The sequence below is a fragment of the Peromyscus californicus genome, unplaced genomic scaffold (assembly GCF_007827085.1).
Source record: "Peromyscus californicus insignis strain IS unplaced genomic scaffold, ASM782708v3 Scaffold_4__1_contigs__length_199733344, whole genome shotgun sequence".
NCBI lineage: Eukaryota > Metazoa > Chordata > Mammalia > Rodentia > Cricetidae > Peromyscus > Peromyscus californicus.
The window spans coordinates 21719773-21736215 of record NW_026294562.1 but is presented as its reverse complement, the minus strand read 5'-3'; the positions used below and the strand labels follow the sequence as shown (position 1 = coordinate 21736215).

The following is a 16443-nucleotide window of genomic DNA, read 5'->3' as shown; positions in this document are numbered from 1 at the left end:
AAATATTTGATAGTATTGAAAACATTTGCCCTGATTCAGAACTTTAATTTTGTTTACAGTACATTTTTTCCACATTAATATTTTTGTGCAGGCTCTGAGTTTGTGCCTCATGTCTAAAAAACTGGGCGGTAGGAACGAAGAATTGACCCATGAAAGATATAGAAAACAAGAGCCCACCAGAGCAATATAGTCTGTGTGAGTCAGTTCATGCTGGTTCCGCTGTTGCCCAGGAGACTGATGCATAGCCAGAAAAGATTTTCTCAATGTCTGTCTATCTGTCTCTGTCTCTCTCTTTCTCACTGTGTGTGTGTGTGTGTGTGTGTGTGTGTGTGTGTGTGTGTGTGTGTGTGTGTGTGTGTGTGTGTGTTGGAAAATACCCACAGATTGTTGACATATGCAGCTGATTCTGAGAAAGAGTAGAATCCCCAGGGCACAATTGTTTGATTTCAGATGTGGAGAAGACTTGTTTAGTGGAAGCAATCTGTAGAGACCTCAGATTGTTATGCCTTTTGGCTAGGACACAGGGAATTCCAGTGTGCAGACTTAGTGACATCACTTTGCCGGAAACAGTACTACTCCCTGCCAACCCTACCCTTAAACGTGGGGATTCCGTGTTAATCACAAAGACCTTTTATGTTCAGTGCAAGCTGTGGGCAAGCGGACTGGGAGAAGGCAGAAGGGGAGTGGGTGAAGAGAGTGGGTGGTATGGTGGGAAGAAGTGAGAAAAGGAGTGGGAAAAGGAACTCCTTTGCTTCCCTCCTCTCCCCACAGAACTCTGTTGGCATCTGAGTTTTGCAGTCATTAGCATTTTTGGAGTCAGGCACAATAATATGTCGTGTCAGTGACAGTGGCTAATCGGACATGAGCACATCCCACAAGAGCTGTTGAGTAGCAGTCCAGGGTTGACTGAGCCTGCTTTTCAGCAGAGCTTGTTTTGCAGCCCACCCTGACCCCACTGCCTGATTGTCCCTAGATAGGCTCCCCGGCTGGAGCCGATGCTTAGAGCATCTGCCAGACGTGGTTAAGAAAAATACACTTATTTTTCAGCTAAAGAGCTGTGAGCTGAGAAGAAGAATCAGCTAATTAGAACTCAAACACAAACTGGTAATTACTTCTCGGAGGGCTTCAACCCTGGAAAAAAAGTACTGCACAGAGTTAATGACTCAGTTCCTCTCCATCTCCTCTGCTATCCTTGTCCCCACCCCTGCCCTTCCTGCTTAGTTTCTGTCTTTGTCTTTTTGTGTCTCTCAGCTCATCGTCATCTTCTTTTCCTTCCCCATCCTTTTGCCTCCTGTCCTTTAACCAACTGATCAAGTTCCTGCAGTTCGTTTTCAGCGGAATCTGGACTGCCTTCATCAAATGAACCTTTGGCAGAAAAACCCCCACCGAGTTAACTGCTTTATCCTTGAACTGAGTGTGGACTGATTGATTGATTGGAGGAATATGAGGGACATGGAACAGAATAAGATCTTCTCAACTGAATGGAACTTGGGAACCAAGAATGGTTGATACTGAGTAATTTCTATAGATCTCCAGTGCAGGGAGGCATTGAAAGCATTGGAGTAGAGTCAGAGGATCCCAGTCAAATCCCTATTCTGCCTTTTGTAACATTTATGACTGAGCACATCCCCAGATATTCTTGCTAATCAGTCTTTGCCATCAAACTGTAAGCTTCTCGTTGTCTGGATCAAAGATGCTGCAATAGTAAAGGGCAGAACACTGGTGTATAGTCCAAGCAGTCTAGACAGTTCTCCCATCATTGCTGCTACTAGTCACTTCCATTTCTGGATGATGGAATTTGCTGCTACATATGACATGATGTCCCAAGCACTGTACAGGACTTTGGAGAGAGGGTCTCTCACTGAACCTGGAGCTCACCAGTTTAGCAAATTTGCTGGCCAGCAAACTCCAGAGATTCTGCTATCTCCGCACACCCCAGTCCCCCATGGTGGGGTTACAGATGTGCACCACTGCACTGTGCTTGGCTTTTACACAGTGCTGGGGATCTCAGCGCAGGTCCTCACACTTGCACAGCAAGCATGATGGACTAAACCATCTCCCAGTCCATTCATAAAGGTCTTGAGACGATGTCATTCCAGATTTAAAAATAGACCAAGATGGGGTGGTGATGCTCACCGTTAATCTCAGACTCAAGAGGCAGAAGCAGGTGGGTCTCTGAGGGTTCAAGGCCAGTCTTGAACTCTACATAATGAGTTCCAGGACAGCCAGAGCTACATAGACCCTGTCTCAAAAACAAAAGAGTAGAAGTAAAAATAAGTCAGTGATTGAGGTTCTAATAAGAGAAAAGCCAGATGTTTGACAGGGAAATAGACACTAGAAAAGAGGATATGAAGAGATGGGCAGGGATTTGAGTGATGTATCTACAAACCCAGGAAAGCCAAGAATCATGAGGAGCTGGAGTAGACAAGAAAACTATCTCCTCCAGAGCCTTTGAGTGGAATATGACCCAGCCAACACTCCAATTTTGGACTCTGTCCTTAAAATTGTGAGAACTTTTTATTGTTTTAAGCCACCAAGTCTGTGGTTATTTGTTGGGACAGGCTTAGGAAACTTATGAAAGTTTTATCTACCTGATAATAACAGTATATTTTCTTATAGGATTAAGTGGATTAGTCTGTGGTAGATGCATTATTATTTAAAAGGTTAAAACCTGAATCTGGGCCTTAGAGTTCTTAAGTGTAGGTTATGCTGTGAGCTCACTGCATCTTACATAGCAGCCTTATGAAGCAGATGTCATACCACTGCCATGTTGACACTAGGATCTAGGAGCTCAGAAGGGCTACTTGGGAAGCACTAGCCTGAGCACCTCTGTGGAGTTGGTTTCTTACTGGTGGTTCCAGTGACTTGAGCTCCAACTCCTGAGGACTCTCTCTTAACAAAGTGCAGAAGGTGTTGAGGAGACTTCTCAAGCATTGTGTTTACTCCTGGACACACCTGCCTGACTGTTTTGGAACAAGCTGCATCTGATGGATCCTGGTCTGGCCACACTTGGCTGTGTAGTTGTCCCATGGCCTGACCTATTGGAGTAGGCTTATACTGTATCGGAACAAGAAGCAGGGAAATGTTGCCCTACATGACTACATCCTTATTATGGTCACATCCTCAAGCCCCAAGGACTTCAATGGCCCTGCATGGTGTAGCATGAATCTTAAAAGGTCTTATTAATAAAAAACAAACCCAGAGCCAGGTAATGGGGTGAACACTGAATGATCAAAGAAACAGAGTAAGCCACATCCAACTTCACCTTTCTAATTCCTCAGTTGATTTTGTTTCCTTGCACTGTAAGCCTCTGAATCCACATCTGAATGGATCTCAGCTGAACTGCTGCTGAAAGCCTAAAAGCTTAAGGGGCTTCTGGTTTCTGGTTCTCATGCCTTATATACCTTTCTGCTTCCTGCCATCACTTCCTGGGGTTAAAGGCATGTGTCTTTCCCAAGCAAGACATGAGATTCCAAGTGCTGGGATTAAAGGCGTGTGTGCCACCATTTTCTGGCTTCTATGTCTATCTAGTGGCTGTTCTGTTCTCTGACTCCAGATAAGTTTATTAGGGTACACAATATATTGAGAGACAGAATATCACCTCAGGATGGTTCTGTGTTTACCTCTGAACTGTTGAGCATAAATCATACAAATTACTCTGGAATAAGTCATGTCTTTCAGAGCAGGGCAGTGGCCTCACTGGGACCTCCAAGGCCTCATGAGCAAAGTGCCCTATTACCCATCTGACTGTTTTGCTGTTCCTCCTCTTATCACTCTTCCAGCCACACTGTCCTCCTGACCAGGCACCGTGCTGCCTCAGAGCTATTTCCTACACAGCTCCAGTTCTTAAATGTTCTGATCCTCTTGACTCACTCAAGATCATCTCGAAGGCCTTCCTTGTTGACTCATTCCCCTCTCTGTAACTTTATTAGTACTTATAATTATGTAACATCCTCCAAATTTTACCATCCTGTCTTACTTTTTCTTCCAAACTAGACTATAAGCTCCATGAATGTGGGAAAATTTATGTGTTTCGTTCACTACTGTAGCACAGAGCCACAGGCAAGTCTAGCCCCATAGTGCAGTGTATTCAATAATTATTGAATACTTAACTGAAAGACTGAACAAAGCATAGCCTCCTAGTCAACAGCTGTAGAACTCTGAAACAAAAGTGATTTAACTGGAGGTAGCACACGAGAATAGACACTACTGGGGCCAGCAAGTTGGAGCAGCAGGGAAAGGTACCCGCAGCCGAGCCTGATGACCTGAGTTCAATCCCTGCAACCTACATGGAGGGAGAGAACTGACTCGGGCCAGTTTTCCTCTAACCTCCACATGCGTCATGGCATCTGCGCACCTATGAACACGCATGCACCAAACAGATGCAACTTAAAAATTAAAGAAAAATTTTAAAGGGGAGAAAAAGATATGGAGAGGAGTTTAACCTCTAATTGAGCCTGATAGACAAGAACAACAAAGAAAGAGACTTGGTAAAGAACAAGGAGAATACAATTCCAAATGAAGGCAATATGACATTGAAAAAAAATTTAAGAATTCAAAATTCGCCCATTTCATTTCCCATGGGATCACAGCTGTGAACAAGCCAGAAAAACAGTTCCTGCCCTCAGGGAGCACGTGCTACTGACAGTGCTGGAATAGCACTCATTGTGATCTTGGACCCAGCAGGGAGCAGGAAGTTACCGCAGGTTCTTAGTCAGGAACTTCCTGGGTTATAGAAGATCTCTACAGTCATCCAAAAGATGGATTCTGACAGGGAAGGGAACCAGGAAGTGTGAGAGTCCCTGGAAAAGGCTTTCTGGATCAGATGAAATGGAGTGTCAGTAAGGGGGTGGCTATATCCAAGGAACTTGGCCCAAAGCCCCCAAACATGATGGTGGCCGAAGTGTGTGTCCTCTGATGGACAAGAGGAGAGTGGCAGAGACAGTGGGAAGACTGACTCAGGAAGGAGGGGAATGAGACCAGAGCATGCCGCTGAATACCTGTGAACGTCCCACCCCTGTCTGGAAACACAGCCACCGCAGTCTGTCTGTCTCTTGTCAACACTTGCCCATGGGTGCTGTTTTCTCCCAGGACAAGCCAGGATTACTCCGGATGTGGCCCCCAGGACATTGGATGCAGTCTGTCCCCTCAGTTGCTCAGAATCTCCAGGGGAAATATTTGGCTGCCTTTTGCCGGAGACTCACCACATCTGTCAGCATCAAAAAGCTTTTTATCGACAGAAAAATGTTTGAAAGATTATACTTTTGGTATCATGTAACAGAGATCCTAAGATTTCTCTCTACAGTGACATTGGATAAACTAATTGTGATTTTTTTCACTTTAATAAGATTCTAACTGGATATCTCGAGAAGGAAGAATTGAAGTAGGGAGTTTTGTTTTTGTTTTTCGGTAGCTTACTAGCTTGAAATTAGTGTGTATTTTTACCAAAATTTGAGTTTCTTTCAGAACTTTCTGTCAAGTGAAGAGTGGAAGTTACTACTTGGTACTTGGCTCTTCGATGTTAAACAGAAAAACCTGTTTCCCTGTCACATGAAAGGGAGGAGATGTGAGGAAGGTGCAGCTTTGAACTTTCCAATATAACCAATTCAAAACAAAGCAACACTTTGTGCTTGGATATTTTTGGTAAAATCATTCCTTGAACTTTTAAAAAGTACCATGTTATGGGCTAGGGATGTAGCTCAATTGGTAGAGTACTTGCCTAGCATGTATAAGGCCCTGCCTGGGTCTGATCTCCAGAACCATATAAAACTGGGAAATGTCACATGCTTGTAAACCTAACTCTCAGACGGTGACAACAGATGACCAGAAATTCAAGAGCATCCTTAACTACATAACAAGTTCAAGGCCAGCGTGGGCTATGTGAGCCCTGTCTCAAAAACCAAACAAACAAAAAACAAAAATAACAAAACACACGCCACTTTATGTTGAGTGATGGGAACTTCCTCTCTGTTACCCATGAGTCAGTGAGGTGAGACTTTCTATGCAGAAGAGAGTCGCTGTGAGTTTTCATAATAAACATGACTGTTTCAGGAAAACCGGATCTGAAAGATCTGCAGGCCAAAGGCAAGAGTGACGAAGGTGGTTCCCCAAAGCCCTTTCCCCTTTTCACTCTTGGAAATCGAACCCAGAGACTTCCACATGCTGAGCAAGGGTACCCCTGCAGCCTGTCCTTCCCTTTTCTGACAGCCTGAACCTCCACATCTAGTACCACTTCCTGTGACATGTCTGGTTTCCTGGCTGTGATCAGGGCTTTTGAAATGTCTGTGAAAGACGGCATTTTGGTTACTCCTTTCTGGGCAATTACATGAAAAACAAACAGCCATGTTTTCAGTAGTAAAGATTTTGAAAGTTACACATGGAAAATTCGTATCCTTAAGTTCTTTTGCTTATCTTTAACAAGAATAGGAATACGGTGAGGGACTTGAGTATATTCTAGAAATGTGGCTAACATCACAAGAGCTGGGTAAATGTGGAAAGCGGTTAGCAAACATTTGCACGGGGAAAGGGAAAACCCAGTTGCTTTGTCACTACCTTAGAGCTTCTGCAGTTCCTGCACCTTCTTTCTAGAATGTTCCTATTCCTTCTCACAGCTAGTGTTTTCCCATCACCCAGTTCTTAGCTGAAACATCAGAGAAGTTTTCTTGACCCGGAATCTAACACTATCTACCTCAAGCCCCAGCTCTACAGCAATCAACTGACCACATTCTTTGGTTTTAGTTTCTTCTTAGCACTTCTCATCACCTGAAATCATTTATACATGTAATCTCTTGTTTTGGTTTATCTGTCTCTCTCTCTCAATGAAAGGCTAATTCTAAAGAGTAGAGATCATATTGATTTCTTTCATTGTAGTTGTTTAGATGCCAGGAATAATGCCAAAATAGATGTGGTAGGAAAATGAGTCAGCAAAATTGTCATTTGTGAAAAGGAAATAACTGTATGGGTAGTCCTTTTTCGGGAGCCTCAGGAATGGAAAAATAGCATTTAAAGTTCTTTTACAAATGACACATAGCTACAAAATGCTCCCTATCCACATTATAACCGATCGTCCAGAGTCCATGCTTGCTAGCACTGTTTTAATTTCCTAACTTTGGAGATGAAGAAGGGGACTACTCACAGAGACATCCCTCCCAACCCCAGACTCTCGAGTTCTGGCTTCAAAGAGGACAGTTTGTGATGCCACAGCATCTGCACATGGATGTTTTAGCTTCAGGTAATTAATATCTTGGCATTGGGTCAAAGTGTAATCTTATGGGAAGATGAGCTCAAGGTTGGTCAATTTAACATCTCAAAATGACCCTGAGGACTCCGGTTCCCTCCATCTCTGGGCTCTGCCATCGGTGTCTGTCATTCCATCCCCGCAGGGCAGTGAGAAGAGAGAACGTTCCCACTTTTTCACTAGTCTTGCCCAAGCAGATGTCAGGTTGTCAGGGACGGTGATTAGGTGTCTACCCACTGGAGAAGCCTACCCTTCGTGTGGTAGGGGCATCCGATCCCACAAACTGGTCCATCCCTTAGCTTAGGGGAGGCAGGCATCTAAACAAGGTGCATGTTTATTCAAGAAGAGAGGATAGAAATGGTGTGGGCTTCAATGCTGTTCCTTCTTTGGAAGTAAGAAGTAATGGTATTGCTGGTGTTTTTGTCCTGAGTTTTGTATCATTTGGCCTGATGAATACAGACTTCTTGAAGACTCTGGGGGTTGGTGCAGATTAGGCACCAATGTGGTCACAGTCTTTTGGGAAAAGTTGAGGTTTATGCTTAAGAGCATAAGGAAGAATTCCCATGTCAGTGCCCAGCCAGCTGCTGCTGACAAAGAGCAGAACAGGGACAAGGAAGCTTGGGCCTCTCTCTTACCTCTCTTGATCTCACTCTGTCCTCAGAGAAAGGTAAACTTCTTTGGAGAACCCATCTCAGTTTCAGATGATTTTGTATTATGTGTTCCCATCCTTTCCAAAAGCATAAAGAAAAGTTTGAAGGTAGTTTGAGAAATTGACTGAAGAAGAGGTCAAGTCATCAAAATGGATGGATTGACACAACCTTCCATTTCCTGTTCATGTCCTTATGTGATCTATTTATGTCCAGGTGAAGTAACATTATGTAATTCCTCTAGTGGAGCTTTTAAAATGTCCTTTGTTAGGGTCTGACTAAACCAGAATAGATTAGCTAATAGAATGACAGTCTGAAGGGTTGAAAACTCCTCAGTCTTAAGGTGATTGCCAGCTTACCATGTAAAGGTGTTGGGGATCCGGAAGGTGTGTCAAGCCAGAAAACGTTCTGCAGTGGTGGGATCTGATGTTTGATGGTGTACATATGCTTGATGTCTCTCTCTTTTTAGTAGATTAAATAGTTTATGTGTATATTTTAAAAATGAAGAGGTCTGTTCTGTCTTGTGCTAGCTGTTAGTTGTCTTTTACAGACACACCAGACTCACTAAATCAGGTAGCCATGGTACTCTTTCTCATTCTACACCTGTGAGTGGCCCAGGTTTGCTCTTTCTTCCTTCCATACTACCGGCTTGGCTTAGTCTTCATGGTACAGACAAAACTTTTTATTCTTGAACTATTTCCAGTTATTTACAAGTATCTTGTGCCTACAGATAGGCTTTTTATTAATGTCTCTGATGTTTCTAGAGACCCATCATAAAAGCAGACAAAAAGGCAAGGAAAATCATGGTTTATCGATTCCTTACTCATGTTTTGTTTTTTGTTTCAGATTCTAAGGTGAAGAGATTTTGCTCCAAAAATATCCTGATCATCCTCGGTTTCTCCTCTGTCTTGGCCGTGATAGCTTTGATTGCTGTGGGGTTGACCCAGAACAAACCATTGCCAGAAAATGTTAAGGCAAGTGAAATCACAGATATTTGTAATGCAGCCATTATTTTGTTTTATTTTTTAATTTAAAAATGTAGTACATTTATATATACATTATAAGTATACTAGTTTATGTTTAAGCTGAAAAGACAATAAACATATCTATAAGGGGTCACCTCACATGAGTGGGCCCGTGAACACATATGTATATGTGGGCAATAACATATGCAGAAGTTAAGTCCTGAAACACACATCCTGAAGTATATTCATTCTACTGATGAGAAGATGATGACCTATGAGCCTGGAAAGTCAGATGCATGCCCTGCTTCTGAAACCTTTGCCACCCACCCACATCACTTGCTGTGTAGAAAGGCGTGGGTGTTCCATTGGCATCTGTTTGTTGCCCAAGTTCATCCCGGCTGTGCTGTGCACAGCAGCTGCTTTGTCAGGGCAGAAACTGGCGCTGTCTCACTGATGGTGGTCAATGTTAGCGGCATTGGTTGGTTCTCTTGGCAAGACTTCACTCGCAGTTGAAGCATCATGACATCTTGGTCTTGCTATTTGTTTACCAGCTCCAAAAGTAAGTGATCGCCTTCTTGCTCTGACCTTTTTGCATGTTCCGTATTGCATCACTGGGGAAAAGGACTGCTGAGGAGGTACACTTGAGCTCTGTGTTCCCAGTGTTTGCTGTGGTGAGGGCTGACTCCTTCACACGCAGTGGACTTCAAGTCTGTTGTGGTTCTGTTTTGTTACGTTGTTTGGCAAAAGGGAGCCAGGTCTTTGGCATTTATTAAGTAAAAGGTAATAGTATTGAAAGAGCAGCTACTGCCATTGAAGTGAATGTGGAAATGTTGCTGATTCATTTTGTACAAGGATAATTTTACATACGAAAGCTGGACATTTGTTGAAGTTCCTTACTGATTTCAGTAAGATTTCTATCACATATTTGGAATGATATGTTGGACAATACAGGCAGATGTCCACCATTATAGAGGGTCTATTGGACATTGCTGCTTTAGAGTGTACTCTTGGATGACATCTCTGAAATGGTTCAAACCTCAGTTGAATGAATATGGAGTATAAGACAAAATCTTAAGAAACAAAAATGGAACCATTTTTATTGTGTGGTTGATACATCACAGCCTACTAAACTATGTTGATAAGTTAATTGGTAAAAAGCACAATTGGTCCTCAGAGTCTATGCGTTCCAAGATGCCCACCTTGAGTATCAAAATCTGTGCCTAGCCTTGTGGTGTGGGCCTGGGAGAGCTGGCTCCATTCCTTTCAGGGGTGGGTTGAGGCCTGGAGGAGGCCCTGCACTGACCAACTCAGCTACCACCCAGGCCCACCTTGAGTTGGCCCACCCCAACATCTACCACAACTATGAGCAGTTGGAGGACATGATGGGACCAGTCCTCTGGAACCATAGCCACAGGATCTCCATGACTCTGGGCAACAGCAAGATATCTGAGAGGATTTTCAATGAGGGTCCAGTATTGATGGTGTAGTTGAAGCCAGAGCCCTTGAACCAGACCAATGATTCATTGCAATGAACATTTGCAAGTAAAGCTGTTTGGGCAAAAGGGTGTACTGCAGGACACACCACAGCTCCCAATGCTACAATGATGAACGAATATGTGATGGAGAGGCAGGAAAGGTAGAGGAGTGGAGTGGTACAAGTACAGAACTGTATGAGAGAAGGTTGTGATTGATAGAGGACCAGGTCATTGCCCAGAGGGGTTGGCAAGATTTTTTTCTTTCTTTTTTAATTTTTTTTATTTTCTTTTGGGGGGGAGTTACAAGGTCAATGGTAGATTTGGAAGGACAGGGAAATGAGTGGAATTGAGGTGCATGATGTGAAATTCCCAAAGAATCAATAAAAAATTATTATTAAAAAAAATCTATGACTAATCAAGCCCTTTTTGATAGCCAAAGGGTACCATTTGCATATAACCCATCTGAGGTTCTGAGCTATAATTCCTATATATTTTAAATCATCTCTAGATTTCCTATAAAACCAATATAAAACAATATAAAGTCTGTGCAAATAATTGTCATGCTGTATTATTTAGGGAACAATGGCAAGAAGAAACTGTACAGGTTTAGTATGAACCAATTTTAGGAAATATTTTTGCTCTGCCATCTGTCATATATTTTCTGCCATTCTCCATGAATGCAGCCTCCACAGACATGCAAAACTGATTGTATTCACTTCTAAAGTGACTGTGTAAAAGACAGCACTTGTTTGACTGTTTGTTCAAAGACTCTTTGCTGTATGCAGATGATCTAGCCTTGTTTTATTTCTGCTTAACATGGTTTGGGTTCAGTCTTGCTGAGGAGGTGGTGGCCTCATGTTTGGGGTGCACCTGGCATAACACAGCAAGAGCATTTTGTTGTGTCCACATACTCACTTGGCCAGCTACTACTCAGTTCTAAACGTCCTGAGGACAGGGGCTGGGTTTCATTTGTCTTTGCATACATTTTATGTACTCATTCATTTCATAGACAGTCATTGAACATTTACCCTGTTTGAGGTTCTGGAAATATACCAGTGAGCACCACTGGGAAGTATATTACACTGGGAGGAGAAAATAAGCATTGATCAAATAGTCACCGTGTAAGTGTCAGCACAAAGCCAGGCCAGCACTTGAATTGAGTGGTGATGCTATAGAAATTTGCTGACTTGGTAGAGTAAACAGGATCTGAAGAAAAAACTGCATCCTTCTTGGACACAGGGGTGTTGTGGAGGTGGCAAACCACCAGCCCAGGACCCTCCAGACATCCTGTTTACCCTCAGTGTAAATGTTCAAAAAGAAGGCTCAGGAATCTATCTTCATCAGACATCCTAAGGCATTCTCTGGCCACGGAAGTTAGTGAATTACTGTGTATCAGTACTAAGCATGTACTTTTAGATGATCAATCTGTACTTCTAAAAACAAAGACTTCATGTAGTGGACAATCAAAATCAATGTCTAATTTTGTCCTCTAAAGAGTGCTTTTGTCTCCATGAGTCTAGGTGGGGAAAAGGCTTTGAATTTTGCTCTGTCTACCACTCTTTAATTCCCTGCTCATATAGACACTGGCCATTGACATGCCTTTTAGCATGAACATTCCACATTTTGATATGCTAACTAGCCCTATACCAAACCTGAGGCTTGCATTCAAGATGCCCGTACTGTGGAAAGTAGACTGAAGGGGCAGGATATTTTTATTTCAATCACAGTTACAGTGGGTATAAACAGGTGAATTCCTTCCTCTAAACCTCATTTTCCCTACATGTCAAGTGAACAGTAATAACACCTACTTGGAAGATGGGTTGGGATTAAATGGAATAAAGCGAGAGATGGCTTGTCAGAGCATCCGTCACAACCCAAGCTGTGTGTGGGTGGTGGTCCACTGTAGACACCTCTTTACAGAAGACAGACTCCATGGAAGCCCCTTCCCCATTAGCGTGTTGGGGTTTCTGAGCCAACACTCTGCAGGGTTTCTCACTGCTGCTGAAGGGTGGTGGATTTCCCCAAATCTGCTTTTCCAAAACAGATTAAAATGGTACTCTGGAATTGGCATTTGTGATTCTGTCTTTTTATGGAGAATTTGAATGAATTTGCTTTGATTTGCACGCCTAAATGCACTTGGAAAATAGCTGTTGTTATTTTTACTTTACTGTATTTTAACATTCTCCAGTTTTAAAACCAGCACATGGAAATGGATGGCAATGATTGGTGTACAACAATGATAATGTACTCACCAGCCACTAAAATGGTTCACGTAGTATATTTTGTGTTTATGCATGTTTTACCACAGGTTTAAAAATAACAACAAAATAAGAGTTTATATTCAAGAACTAGTAAGTAACTCTGACTAAAGGAAAAAAAGAAAAGAATAAATAGTTTATAGATGTTTATTAGCTCCGCTGGCATCACTTTAACTAGCTTAGCTTGTTTATAGGGATTAGAAACACATTGTAAAAGATAAGCTTTGTTTATATACCCAGGCTCCCTGAGCCAGACCAACAGGGCTGCTGAAGTTACTGTTAAAGCTACAAGACCTTTAAAGGGGCAGGGGTGGGGGGTTGGGGGGCTCGGGGCACAGCGAGAGGAGAGGGTTTAAAAAGCCAGTGTTTCTAAAGGGGCCCTGTGACGTTGCTCCTGGTAGCTGGAGTCGTAGTCCCTTTTGAACTGCTGTGGCAGACTACCAAAAAGTGTAATTTATGAAGACTGGACATTTACTTTCTCCAACTTCTGGAGACTAGGAAGTCCAAGATCCATGAACTTTTGTACTTTAAGTCTAGCAAGGACGAGTCTCTGTTTCCAAAATGACATCCCGGAAGCTGCATTCTTAGCAGGGGAGCGCCACTCCTCTTCATATGGCAGTGGGTTAGGAAAAGGCAGACCCCCTTCCCCAAGCCCACTTTACTGGCTCACTAGTTTACTCATGAAAGTAGCATTTTCATGTCCTGCACACACACACTCCCATCAGGCCCCACCTCCCAGTGTACTCACATGGGGAGTCAGTTCCCAGCAAATTCATGCTGGAGAGGAAACCAGTAAGCCAGAGGCCCCGGCTGTGCAGTTTGGGGTAGAGTGTGTAAAGCAACCCCAGTGTCACTGCTTTCTATTATGAGACTGTGGGTAGCTTAGAGCAAGGTCGTTTGCACAGAGAGATCATTACCCTGTGAAAAATGCAAAATATTGGAAGGAAGCAAAGATTTGGTGGTAAAATGATAATAAAAGCATCTAGATGGAATTTTAAATGTATTTCTCCCTTGTTTTCTAGGTGATATTTAATAGGCCCTTGGCACTCTTAAAATGGAAAATACTATTGAAATAATAATAATAATAATAATAATAATAATAATAATAATAAAATGATAATAGTAATGGAATGCCAGATTTCTTCCTCACCATTGGAATCTTAATGTTTTTCTTTAATATGAAAGGCATATTCATAGGGTTTTTAGAAATGCTTTACATATGAGCTACAGGAAATCTTACCATGTTTTTTTCTCATGGTCAGGTTTCCCTAAGGCAGTCACTAGCTAATGGGATGGTGAGTCCAGGAGGGAGGGAGAAGGGACATTCCCCAAACTTCTGGCAAGATTGATTTGCTGAGATCCTATGGCCCTGTGCTTCTTGAAACACACTCTGGAGAATGTGGTGGTAGACAGGCACAAGGTGGGAAATATCTGGGATCCTGGGGGACACTGGAACTACAAGAGGCAAACTCCCCAAATGTGTAGACTGACGACACGGACTGTCCAGCTTTAGCTGTTCTCAAACCGTCAACTCTTTGTTCTATGAAACACCTGAGAGGCAACCTAAACCAGCCCTCAGTGGGCATGGTTCACAGGTGCCGTGCATAGGGTGAAATGTCTTCCATCCTTGTGGAATGTCCAATGTCACCTTCTTAAACACTTGCAAACAAATGTCCTAATGCTATCATCTCTCCACTGTCTCACTGTGTAGGGCCTTAGAGAAACAGGCTGACAGAAGCAAGGCCAGCTCCTTGGCTCTCCTGGAAGGGAGGCTTTCATGCTGACAAAAATAGACTAGGGCATCCTGATTCTAGATAAAGGCTGCTTGCCACTATCTTGCTAGCTCTTATCAGATGCCACTGTGGCTGGAACATTTTCTGGTAGGAAGAATTCAGAGGCCCTGCTGGGGAACAATGAAATTTTTTATTGTATAACCTAGAGCACCTGGAAGGTTTCCCTGGGGTCTAAAGGCCCTGGATCCCAGTCAGCATCTCTCCCTGCCCACTGTTACCACCTAACTAAGCTAGTTCTTAGATCCCCATGACTCAGAGGAGCCTTCCCTGTTTGCTCTTTGGTTATGTTTAGAGCAAGTATACAGATATTATTTTTTTGAGCACATGAAGCTAATAATTAAAGAGACCCCCCCTCACTGTGCATAAGGAGGCAGAGAACACTGAGGAGGTTTTGGAGGGTCAAGCATCCTTAGGAGGTCTGTATATTAGTGCCTCCCAGTGAAATGGAATGACTCTAGGTACCCAAGCTAAAGGTTCTACCTTTAGCTATTCCTAGTGGCTTAGGGAGGTCTCTTAAATCCTCACTCCTGTCTTTTCTACCTGTAAGCTCTTAGGTATTAATAGATGAGACAATATGGACTATATAATATAAGTGTGTGTGTGTGTGTGTGTGTGTGTGTGTGTGTGTGTGTGTGTAATTTTCAAGTGGAAGACCACTTTTGAACTGCACAGCTCAAATGGCACCATTCCCCTGCTTTTCTTCTCTTGCTTCCCACTAGAGCTGAGTAAAACCTGCATGTTCTGGGGCTGGGGAGACGGCTCTGATAAAACACTTGCTGGTGAGCAGGAGGACCAGAGTTCTGATCCCAGAACTACATAAATGTTGGAGGGCTTGGCAGCCTGTCTATAATCCCACCATTCAAAAGGTGGAGATAGGAGACCTCCATAGCAAACTGGCTAGACTAACTATATTGGTGATCCTGACTCAGTGAACAAGGGGAAGAGCAACTAAGGAAGACTCCTGGAGTCACCCTGGGGCCTCCACATGCACTCACCCACACACATGTACCAACGTGAATACACACATACACACACACACACACACACACACACACACACACACACACACACACAGGACACCACTTACACATAGTTATGTAAGAAAACAAACTATGTGTGCCATCATGTTAGTCTCACAAAATCCACGGCAGACATCACTAATCAACATCAGATTTATCCCCAATTTAGGAATATAATCAGTTTATCAAAATGGACAGACACTTGACAGTCTACTCCAGGGGAGAGATAGCTAAAAAAATGTGGAATCTTTTATTCCATAAACATGAAATTCATGAGACTGTTCAAGGCAGCTATCTTCCTAATGGTGTCAATTAGAAATAATCCAACTGTCCATCAACTTTAGAATAAATAAAAACATAGTATATACACATAGCGGCATACTCTACACTAATGGAAAAGCGTGAACAAAGGACACAGTTGGGATGCATTTTGCAGTCTAGAGTGAAAGAGATTACACCTAGTGGGTATGCCACGTCATTTCCCTTGTCACAGTTCCAAACAGACAAAAGTCACCTGCTCCCTGGGGAAAATGACTAAGAGGAGCATCAGGAAGCCTGCTGGGGCTAGCGAACATTCTGTGTCTTGATTTTGCTGGTGGTCAGATGAGTGTGCAGTGTGCAGAAGTTCACTGGGGTGCATCCTCGCATCAGCAACTGTGCTAGAGATGTTCTTCCGGATTGTCTTTGAGAGAGCATCTCCCCGAAGCCTGGCACTCAGCCTTTGCTCCTTGTTCCATGTGTACGGTCTTGATTCTGAGCCTGATTCAAACTAGATTTTTAACCTTCTGGTAGTTTCTTATCTATATAGGAAGGATAAAAATAGCCCCTACCTCCTGGCGTTGTTCTGAGTTCAAATAAGATAATTCACATCTACATTCATATCATAAATTCATAAACTAAAACACACTCATGAAAACCAATGTGGGGACTTCCCTCTTCCCCCTTCCTCCTCTGATCGCCTAGTTCATCTTCACGCTGCCTTTTCCTCTTATTTTCTATGTGTTAAGAGCACATGTGTGCATGGGCACACCTCCACATGTGTGCACATG

The 16443-nt window shown here is 43.0% G+C and overlaps 1 protein-coding gene across 2 annotated transcripts in view; it reads left to right on the top strand.

The window, feature by feature from the left end:
• Entpd1 (ectonucleoside triphosphate diphosphohydrolase 1) overlaps window positions 1-16443 on the top strand; it is a 117100-nt gene that overhangs the window by 82936 nt on the left and 17721 nt on the right. For both annotated transcript variants that reach the window (XM_052712344.1, XM_052712345.1), the window contains exon 2: window positions 8731-8858. Coding sequence is in view for 1 of the 2 variants with exons in the window: in XM_052712345.1 (XP_052568305.1) it covers window positions 8731-8858 (128 nt within the window). In the remaining variant the exon portion in view is untranslated. The remainder of the gene's footprint in view (window positions 1-8730; window positions 8859-16443) is intronic.